Genomic DNA, 10,943 nt, shown 5'->3' on the forward strand with positions numbered 1-10,943 from the left:
TTAAGGAGCTGTGTTTGTCATCTGGGGTATATAACAGGATTTATTTGTTACCCTTTGTATAGCACACTCGACGGTGCTTTTTAGTTTACTTCAACAAATCTGTTACATTTTCTTGCACACCTAGACTATTTTCCCTGGATGCCTCTAGTTCAGCACCCCGAGCAGTACCTCAAGATGCTACGCTTGTCAGAATCCAGCTGCAGCAGTAGCTAAAACCTATTCCACTGCCCCCTAACCCCAAAAATCGGTGACAATATTGTTTAAGCCATTTTAAGTTAAAATCCCCCTTTCTCCCATTTCATTCAAGTATCAAAACAGAGTCACCATTCACACAAGTCATCAACAGATTGGACTGAAAGACATGAGCTGTGAGTGTCATTGACAAGTGTCAGTAAGTAACATTACTGTAGTTTGATTACAGAGAGAAGACAAACATTAGTACAAAAAAAGAGATAAGAAAGCCATACACAGCATTAAGAAGACCTTGCACTTTTCATCATGCCAGCCCCCGGGCAGTTCAGATGGGGTACTTGCAGGCAGTGTCCCCCGTCAGTTGTTTGTGTTGGATACCTCTCACACATCTCACTGCTCACTCTGAAGACAGATGGTTTCATGTGTGCTTTTTAGTTCTTTGTTTTTAGAAGTCTTTAAAGTTGCATCACTCGGAATCAGATAAGTCACTTTAAATAAAGCAAAGCAGTAAGTGTGACAATTTATTTACAATATACTCCTCCTATCACCACTACATACCACTCTGTGAAAGAAAAAAACCCAGTGGTGTGGGATTCTATTTTCTCGCTACAAAGTTATCTCCCTCTTTGATGTTCAGGAGGAATCAGACTAGCGCTGCACAAAAAACCACAGCTCAGCCCAGACAAGCAGGTAATAATGCAGGGGAAAAACAGCTCCTGTATAGATTTACTTTCATCATGCTGGATTAGCCTCCTTCCCCACTCCATTAGGGAGCTAACATATGAATTTAGAAAGGCTGCGTTATTCTCACATTGAGCTCGCAAAGCTGAGCTAGTCAAAATCTCTGTTACAGAAAAAGAAATCCCATAACTTCTACATGCTCTTATAAGTTTCTAATTCCTTCACTCAAATCTATCCTAAAAATTTTTTATCTCCCACACTCCTCTTGCTCCCAAATACAAACACCATCCCCAGACATCTAACCCCACCAGTTCTAACATATTCACTGCCATAAACCTGGGATAAAATACATATGACAATGACCGTCTACATTTGTACCAGACATCTTACTAAAGCTCTCCATTCTTGCAGGTGGAGGAGGCCTCCAACATTACACAAGAATGCATTTTTCTTTAGCACCATTTATTGTAGGAGCAGCGCTGGGAAGTAATCCATTCTCAGCACCAAGAGGGCAAGTCATGTGCTTGAGAGAAAACCAGCTGGCATGGAGAGACTGCCACCCAAAGAGGTTGTGAGAGAAGTTCTTCATGTTTAGAGTGGGTGTGGCTGCTCCCCAGCTTGCTCAAAAGGACCAAGTATCACTTACAGGGGTGCAGAAGAAATCCCCCACCAACACTTGTACAACTGGGAAGATGCATTAGAGTGGTGGTTTGGGTTTGTTCCCCCCCAGCCCAAAACACAAAGTGCTGGTGATTCCCAAACGAGATGGACCTAAGGTTTGATCTGATGAGGCCACAGGTGAATGACTCAAGGTTTGGTGGTGCCCTTCTCCTTCACTTCTGAATGAAGAGTCACGTGCTGCATAATTAGTTGTTCAAGAAAAGAAGTCCCCTAACTGTATTAGGGAAAAGGAAGAAGAGAGCGATGCACTCCCTAAAATCCATTGCTGTGAACTCAAAAAGCGTTACCTCACAAGGAGAAGTATGGGGCTCTCTGCCCTGCACCTCATCCTATGGTTCTGGGAGCTAGCCAAAGAAAAATGTACAAGTATTGTTTAGAAACAATGTTTTCACTGCACTCTGGTTTACACAAATGCATATTCATCAGAATGTTATCTTCACCTCTGCAGAAGACAGACCGTTCCCAGGCCTAGGTGGTTTCCCTGTTCCTCCTGAACAGGAGCACAGAGCCCTGCACAACGGGTGCTGATCAGCTACGTTCCAATATCTAGGAACTGGGAAAGGAACTTTTTTATGATGCTGTCCCGCAGCACCCAAATTATAAAACTAAGTTTTAAAAGCAAGAGAGAGAGAATGAACGGACAGGAGACTTTTGCACTTCAGCCAGCTCTCTTTCCATTTAAAATGGAGATTAGAACAGAAAGCAAAAGCCTTGTCCAACAATCTAATCAGATTCACTTTTATTCCCCTGGATGGATGAATCCATTCTCTTAGATTAGCATCACCAACTGCTCTAGCAGTGTTAACACAAAGCTGTAAAGATGGACACAACCTAGATCCTGGCACTACAAGGGTCCTGACCAAGTTGTGCCACCAGAAGCAGATCTTTGTTATAGATGCACAATGACAAAGCCTCCACACGTTATTTCTGGGAGTCTCTACAGAAGGCAGAGAAGTCCAAGAGCTAAACAAGGAGCCCTAGCAAGGAAAGAAAGTGTGCTTACAAGGGTCCGTATCTGGTCTCATATTTAGAGACAATGTTCTTGCATTTCCCCACTTCCTTGCGCAGCTCTGCCACCTCTGTCCTGAGGGCAGTGTTCTCCTTCTCCAAGAAGGCTGCTCGGATTGTGATCTGATTCTCTTTCAGTCGCCGAGCGTCGCGGGAACGCTTTGCTGCCACGTTGTTCTTCTTTCGCCTTGTCCAATATTTTTCATCCTGTAGGAAAGAAAAAAAAATGCCAATCTGACAGCTCAGTATTTCATATCCAGCGTCAAACAGCTACCTTCCTGCCCTACCACAAGAGTCATCCTACCCAAAAAAGCCATCCTACTTGCTATTGGACTTCCTCCTGTAGCTCATGCAGGAAGCTGTTGGGTTGGCTAGGCTCAGATACTAACTGAAGTTTAGGCAACCTGGTACTGGAAGATTGTCTCCTCACAAGAAGCCTATTTAGGATAGTCCAGGGTGGGGTGGGGAACTAAAACGGAGATGAAATTAAACAAAGGGAACATTTCAGCTGGACATCAAGAACAATTTCTTAACAGCTAAGTCTATTAGCCTGTGGAATAGTCTCCCAGTGAAAGTGATTAATGTTTCATTGTCCGGGGCATTTAGAACTGGACTAAACAAAAAGCACTGGCAAATGAGAACATGACCATGAAGACTGTATACAGTGTGGGGGGCAAATTTGCATTAGTGAGGAAGAGCAAGGGAGGAATGAGCTGAGACAACTTAGTTTTTCCATCCTTTTCTGTGTCTACCATCACAAGTCACTCCTGCCCAACAATTCACTCACTGCTCCAAGTTAACAAAGCAGTAAGGGCCTTTCAGCTGAATAGGAATCAACCTGCCAACCCTCTTCTGAGCAACGTTCTCCACTCAACTCTGTAGGTATGGCACATTGGCCTTGCCCCAAATGTATTTCAACATACAAAAAAAAAAAAAAAAAAAAAAAAAGACCCCCCCACACACCCTGAGTAAAGCCTCATCAGTCTGATATAATAAGTCTGTTACCTTTTGCTCATCTGGGACAAAAACCTTCTTGGCCTTTTTGATCATGGGCTGTGGTTTCAGGTCCTCTTCAGCAAACTTGTGCTTGCGAGGATTGAAAAGCTCACCACCAGGCACGCTGGAGAGCACTAAATCAGCAGGGTCGGGATTAAAGTTCACATCAATCTCAATGCAGTCTGGATCAACGGGGCTCAGAGTCTCTCTCTCACTCTCTGGGGAGGATTCTAGTAAAAGGCAGTAAACATCACAATAGGAGATCAGCATGAAGAAGAAAATAAATTCAGGTACCCATATATGGGCATCTCTGCTCACTGTCCTAGTGTATGCCACATTTAATCACTTCTATTTAATAGTCAACTCAGTACTGTACAAGACATATCTCTTGCAGGGGATGGAACGAACATCTCAGCCTTACACAGAAATGCTGGATAGCCTCCTTCACCATGGAAGAAATACAAGCCCTGGGCATGCATGCCCAGAATGAGAGATACAAGAAGATAAAAATGGCAGAAAGATATCAGTTTCTCCCTTGTGCACCTCGCTACATACAAGAAGTATTTGCTCCAACGGAGTTAAATCAGAAATTCAGAGCTCTAACTCCCTGCCATTTATGGCTCAGAAATTCCCACAGAAGCATGAGCTGGCTTGGAGATTTCTCTCTCTCAGCCCACTGAAGACCACACAAAATTTGATTTTCAGCATGAAAAATAGAGGTTTGATAAAAATCCACACATCGTGTTCTTCCTTATTTGTTATATGTAAATGGAAGAGTAATAACAGAGGGCACAGTGTGGAAGAGATGTGTACTGTGACAGAAACAGAATGGAAGCATGACCTTTAAAGACACAAGTTAAAAGTCACATTACAGTAACCTTATGTTTATAAACATCTTTCATACAGATGAACTGCAAATTTTAACACGAAGTGAAATATAGGCAGGGATAAATGAATCTCTTCTTCCACTAGTGAAATGCAGCCACATATCTGGGCAGTGAAACATTAGCAACACTACACAAGAGTTTAGGAGAAACAACAACAAAAACTATACCCAAAGGATAGCATAAAACACATCATATATAAACATGGAGTCCACAAGTGAGCACTTGATGCATGGTTTCTTTCCTCTCTCCTGCTGAAAAACCTTGTATTCCATGTTGTGCATTTGTCTACCAGGTTTGTGGAAAGGGGGTCAGGGTTCAGGCCCTTTCCATAAAGCCTTCTTGCAGGTTCTTCTCTCACAAAATAGCCATTAAGTCTGTGCAGTGTTATTGTGTGGAGTTCCCAAATCCAGCACTAAACTGAAAAGTGAAGCTCCTCTCCAGATATGCACACCGCTATCTAGGAGCAGGTCATGGGTAGCTAGGGTGGAGGCACCGGAAATGTGTTTTATTTTTTCGTCTCTCCTTTCTCACCTCAGGTACTCAAGAGACTTCCAAGCATTCCTTGGAGCGTCAAAACTAAAATATAAACAGCATCTGTCCAAAAAACTTAGCTGTCACATTTCACAAGCTTTATTATAACATTTCCATAAAGCAAAGTTCATTGGGTGTACACTAACTACTAATGGTTTACCTCAACGGACTGAACCACCAAGGTGTTCAAAAGCTTATCTGAACCTATCAAGCCTGCAGATCTTATAGTAACAGATTTTTCCACACAAATTCAAGGAATTCCAGACTCTTGCTAGGTTAGAAGTACCAATTAGAAAGGCTAATTTTATTGGTATTTCAGATTTTCCAATTCCAACTAGAAACAAAACAGCACAGAAGCAATGTGATTTTTTTTTTTTAAAAGACAGATGTTAAAACCTCAAAAAAAGTCCTGCTTCAGTTGTGGGAGAATGTTTGTGCTGGTTCTTATTTTAGCTGGGCTCATTCCCTAGCATCAACAGCCACAAGATTTGCAATCAGATACACTAATGAGAAGTGGCTAAGCGGCAATGGCACTAAGGCCTTGTCTACACTTAAGGGAAAAGTCGATTTAAGCTATGCAATTTGAGTTACATGAATAGCGTAATTCAAATCAACATAGCTTAGATCTACTTACCGTGGGGTCCACACTACACAATGTTGATGGGAAACATTCTCCCATCAACTCCCCTTACTTTTCTTGATCAGGTGGAGTACAGGAGTCAACGGGAGAGTGATCAGTGGTCGATTTAGCGGGTCTTCATTAGACCCGCTAAATTGACCACCGAAGCATTGACCGCCGCAGCAGTAAGTGTAGACAAGCCCTAAGTTATTTTGGGAGTGGGAAATACCTCTTCATAAAGATTAGCAGGAATTTACAGAAGAATGAAACTCTATAGGCTAAACACATTTATGCTGTTTAAGCTTCTGAAGCTAATCTCAGCAGGGTGGTAATGCTTCTCCCCAGGTTTGAGGCCTCTTTACATATAACAACAACAGAAACCATCCACATGGCTTCAAAGTATTTCACCTACCTGTGCCGGAGGCAGCTTCAGATGGTTGGAAAACTACAGTGGAAGATGATGAGGGAGGAGAGGCAGCAGATGCACTGGCAGGCTCTTTTCCTTCCAGCTCAGCCACAGGCAGGAGCGGGTTCTGGTTCAAGCCTAGGTGAGCAGGGCTCGAAGGGATTCCATTCTCCAGGAGGAACTCATCCAGATCCATGTACTCCAGGTGGAAAGATTCCCCATCATAAGGGATGGTTTTGTCCCAAATGGGAGGCATGAGGGAGGCAGAGACTGCCATAGTGCTGGCAGCTGCTGCTTCATCCTCCTCAAGTTTTTCCTTCTCCTTTTCTTTATCTAAAAGACAAAAACAAAGGTCACTGTGTAAAATATGGGTTAGAAGATTAAAGACTAGGTTTAAATAATGGTAAGAGTTCAATACAGACTCCATCAGAGCAAGGAAATTCACTCCTTGACACGTTCTACATCAATTTACTCAGCCCAATCTCCATGTGTAACCCACACACACTTAACAGTTCGTCGGTCTCCATCTAATAGGTAGGCCACAGAGATTTACAGGTACATTAAAGTCTTGGAGCTAAGAGAGCAGGGTCTTTTAGCATAGAGGTCCTCTGTTTAATCCACACTGCCAACAACCCACCCAGGGGTGGTATAATACACATGCTCCTAAGCACCATGATTCACCACAGTTTAGATTTGATTATCTTTAGGATTTACAACAGATATTTTGTTTCTCCCAGGCTTTTCCTGGAAGACAGGAAAAGTACATGTGGAAGGGTCAGGTTACAATGGAAACTATTAAGAAGCCTTTGAGGTAACAAGAACGTTTATCCTGAAGTTGGGAGAGAAGTGCAAAGAGGGAAAGATTAGGTACAAGAAGGGGGGGGGGGAAATGGGGATTTTCATATTCAATTTGGAAATAACACAAAGTTCATCTACATTAAATGCTAACTGTAACAGTTCAGCTAAGCATTTATAAAAGCATTTGTTCCTGAAAAAATTCAGTGTCGCCACACAGTACTCCCTCTAACATTTTGTTATAGGTCAAAGTACCTATCACACAGTTCCCCAAAAGGGGAGGTTGTAGGAGAACATCTTAGAATTTCCCCCAGAGATTTATACAGAAAATTTCGTCAACTACACTATAGGTCATACACAGGAGAAGCACAGTTGTCTCTATGCTAAGCAAAGCCCATTTCTGACTGAATTCCTGGAAGCGTAGTCAACTGACTGCTGAAGGTCATAGATAAACTGAGTAGAATCTCAGCAAAGAATGAGGCCCACAAGAATTAGAAGACAGCTTTAAATAATGACACTACTTTGTCCATGAAACCACACCTCACTCATACTCAGATCAGGTGCCTATCTCTAGACCTTACTGGACTGAGTACCATTTTGGGGGCAGAAGCACATCCGCTGACTGGTGAAAGCATGATGGTCAAGACCTGGGATGAGGAGGAATGGCTGCAGAGCAATGAGATTTTTTCAATTTTTGTGAGGTGCTCACTCCCACACAAGAGCACCTGGATGAGAGTTCCTCTTACTTTAGGCAATACAGTGAAGATTGCGTTGTGGAAACCAGGAACCCCAGGTAATTACTGCTTGATGGGATGTTCATTTGGGGTTGGAAGTCTACATACAGGCTATTGTGTGGGAAGTGTATACAGCAATACAAATTCATGCAGCCAGTGTGATCAAAGTATAAATATATACTTGCAAGAATGCTCAGCAACTGTAAACTAAATTTCCTCATGCTGCAATGTAGAAATAGACAGCACCATCATTCTGATTCTGAATAAAACAACAGTCACCAGAATGACACACTCCAGAGAGATGTAAATCCTACTGGATCAGAGGTTGGCTCTTCACTGTTCACATAGGGAAGCCTGGCAAAGAGCACAATGCACAAACCTGAGAGCACTGGGCTGTTCCAAAGCAGATGGAATAGATCAGTCAGTAGGGTCAACCACACAGAGAGACCAGGATAGCCTTTTAGCCCTGCTATGATTTTAGAAGATCCTGCATACCAACCCTTAGAAAACCCTACCCCAATTACTCTGGCAGCCATTACTTCAAATGACTTCCTTAGCAGGAAAGAATCAATGGAATATTGATATATATATATATATATATATATATATATATATATATATATATATATATATATATATATATATATATATATATATATATATAATCAGTGGAATATGCCTTCGAAAGTCTCAAGGCAAGAATGAGGTTTCTGTTGAAAAGGACAGCACTGTGATACAGGGTACCATTGTTACTTCAACCTGCTGTATTTTGCACATTACGTTTAAAAGCACAGAAGGAAATTTAATTCATAGCGAACGAAAAAACCTGGATGAGAAAGTAATTGCTTCGCCAGCCAGAGGCTCGGGACTCCTCAACAGCTAGCAGGAACACACATGCTGATAGTCCTATCTGAAGAGCCTATGATCTACTATGTCTTTCTATGCATTTGTTCAGTGCCTAGCATAATAGAGCCAGTCTTGCCTGAGATCTCCGAGTACTAGCATAAGTACATATTAGTGAACCAAATGCAAATGACACTGATGACTTAGTTTTGTAAATCACATTGATTTCGGCTGGAGTTGTAAGGCAACTGGACACTCGCATGCACCAGGTGGCAACGCCTGGAGCAGGGAGCAAAGCCCAGCCCTGGGGCACAGGCCGCGCTGCTGTGGGGGGAGATTTTTTTGTTTGATGTTGCGCTATTTTGCATTGGCAAAAAGCCCCGAGGCTGCAGCCACACTCCGGGCAGGTCAGTCACCGAGGCCAGAAGTCTTCTCAGGGCAGCCCCGGCCTGTGGCTAAGGAGGGGGAAATCTCCTCCCCCCGCTCCAGCTGCTGCCGCCCGCCACCAGCTACTGGAGCCCAGGCCGGGGCCAGGCCCTAGCATGCAGCCGGGGCTGGGTGCAACGCGGGGCATTCGCGGGCCCCGGCCCAGCTGGACCCGCCCCGGGAACCAGGGAGCTGGGGCTCGCCCCGCCCCTCGACACGCGCGCTCCGGCCGCTCTCGGGGTCGCGCCGTGCGTGCGCGCTCCCGCCCTCACCAAGGCGCGCGTCCCGCGGAGGATTCTCCATCAGCTTCTTCAGCACTAGCGGGAAGGCTCCCGCCAGGCTCCGCTCCTGCTGCGCGGAGGCGGCCGCCCCCGCGCTCCCCGCTGCTGCCTCCTGGCGCGCGGCGCGGCCGGGCATGCTCCCCGCTGTCCGGCGAGCGGTGTCAACGCCGAGACCCTCGCAGCGGAAGGCTAAGAATTAGGGCTACGCCAGCAGCTCCCGGAAAGACACCGCCAAGGCGCACGCGCCAGCAGCTGACGCCACGAGCCAGCCTCGCCTTATTTCTTTATTCATGAGCGCGAGCTTCCCTCACTTCCCGCCCACAACCCAGGCCGCCTTCTGTGATTGGCTGCGCTGCTCGAGGGAGGCGCTCCCATTGGCCATAGGCGGACACGTTCGGTCGGCGCAGCCCAGGAAAGTGCAAGGAAGGAGTGTGATTTATTAGCATGTTAGTCCCGCCCCTCCGGCCCCCCCAAGCAAGACCGCGCGCGGAGGGAGGGCTGTGAAAACAGCCGCGCGCACACTAGTGCTGCGGCGATCGCAGGAGAGCGCGCGAGCCCAGTCACTAGAAGGGAGCAGCCACTGGGGCCGGGCTTGGCCAGCCCCGGGTTCTGCAGTTGCGTAGCGGTGCGGACCGGGAGTCGCGAGCCCATTAGCCGCTGTGCCCGCTCGGGAGGAGAGGGGGCGGGGCTGCGGGGCGCGCGCAGCGGATCCCCCAGCTTCCCTAATAATCCCTGCCCTTCGTAGGGACGCGGCCCCGCCTACCCCCATCGGCCCCGGCCTCAGAGGAGGTGGGGGGCCGGATTTCGGAGCGATCCCAGCTCGGGCTGCTGCCAGCGCTCGGCCGCGCGGGGGATTTTCCCCACTTGTGTCCCGCTGGCCTCCCCCAGCGCGAGTGCCTCGCGTGTGCACAGGATAAACGACTCCAGGCTGCGACGTGCCTGGTTTCAGGCAAACAGCCTCTGTCTACACTAGGGGTCGCACTACTTCAGCTCCACTCCGGGCTGGCCCCAGCTGGCTGATAGCGGGTCACCTTACCAGTGAGGACAAGGCTGATCACATGATACGGCCTCCGCTTGTATGCAGCTGCTAAATGTCAGCAAAACACACTAGCAATACATTAATTTCTTCCTCTTTCCTTTTCCCTTCCCACCCTCTGCTTCTCCCCAGCAGTGGTATCATTTCGTGCTTCTATTTTATCTTTATTATGTTAGTGCTGAGAGGCCAACCAAGAACCCTTCCCCGCTGTTTTAGGCACTGTACAAACAGACGATATCTGTCTGTTGCCAAGGAGATCATATCATCACAGTGAAAAAAATGTGAAATCAGACTCAGCCCCCTTCTTCCCTCATGGGTCTGATGAAGTGATGTGTATGATCATTCTCCTGCACAAAAGTCATCTATCATTTTTGCTTGACCAGCACCTGCTCTACTTCTTGGAGAACATTTTCAAAAGAACACAATCAGGGGCAGAGTTTCAAGAGAGCTCAGCGAGCTAGGAGCTGAGCTTTTGAAATCTGGCTGCCAGTATCACAATAGTACCTGCTGGATGCAGCATTCTTTTGAAAATCTTGCCCCAATAGTAGGCAATGAGCATTTGAAAGTCTGGCCTTGAGTACTTTGGGAAATCTATTCCTTATTTTTCCATCCAGGGAATATTGCTGAGTAAAGATGTGTTTGGCGCTTCCATCTCTTTAGCTTTTTTTGTTCTTAGGAGAGAGTAGGGAAGATAAGTAAAATCTAGTGATAATGTTTTAGATTAATGGGGACCATAGTGTACACCTCTACCCCGATAGAATGCTGTCCTCGGGAGCCAAAAAAAAAAAAAAAAAAAAAAAATCTTACCGCGTTATGGATGAAACTGC

The 10,943-nt window shown here is 45.8% G+C and overlaps 1 protein-coding gene across 2 annotated transcripts; it reads right to left on the reverse strand.

Moving 5' to 3' along the window:
• Positions 1-367: 367 nt before the first annotated feature.
• Positions 368-9,216, reverse strand: TEF (TEF transcription factor, PAR bZIP family member). Of its 2 annotated transcripts, XM_065400053.1 has the most exons (5): positions 9,072-9,216; positions 6,008-6,334; positions 3,568-3,788; positions 2,558-2,769; positions 368-680 (listed from the first exon to the last, which is right to left on the reverse strand). In XM_065400053.1, exons 1-5 carry the CDS (start codon positions 9,214-9,216, stop codon positions 659-661), a joined length of 927 nt encoding a protein of 308 aa, XP_065256125.1. In that variant the 3' UTR covers positions 368-658. The 2 variants fall into 2 exon arrangements, with proteins under 2 accessions (XP_065256125.1, XP_065256133.1); XM_065400061.1 differs by lacking the exon at positions 368-680 and having other exon boundaries at positions 2,024-2,769; positions 9,072-9,179.
• Positions 9,217-10,943: the final 1,727 nt, after the last annotated feature.

This window comes from Emys orbicularis, chromosome 1, assembly GCF_028017835.1.
Source record: "Emys orbicularis isolate rEmyOrb1 chromosome 1, rEmyOrb1.hap1, whole genome shotgun sequence".
In the NCBI taxonomy this organism is placed as follows: domain Eukaryota; kingdom Metazoa; phylum Chordata; order Testudines; family Emydidae; genus Emys; species Emys orbicularis.

Bases quoted from the DNA above. Each gene is read 5' to 3' on its own strand.
- TEF (XM_065400053.1), bottom strand. From the start codon at position 9,216: ATGCCCGGCCGCGCCGCGCGCCAGGAGGCAGCAGCGGGGAGCGCGGGG. The intron at 6,335-9,071 runs GTGAGGGCGGGA...TTTGTCTTTTAG, and splicing joins TCCGCGGGACGCGCGCCTTG to ATAAAGAAAAGGAGAAGGAA. The intron at 681-2,557 runs GTAAGCACACTT...CTTTATTTAAAG, and splicing joins GAGACCAGATACGGACCCTT to TGACTTATCTGATTCCGAGT.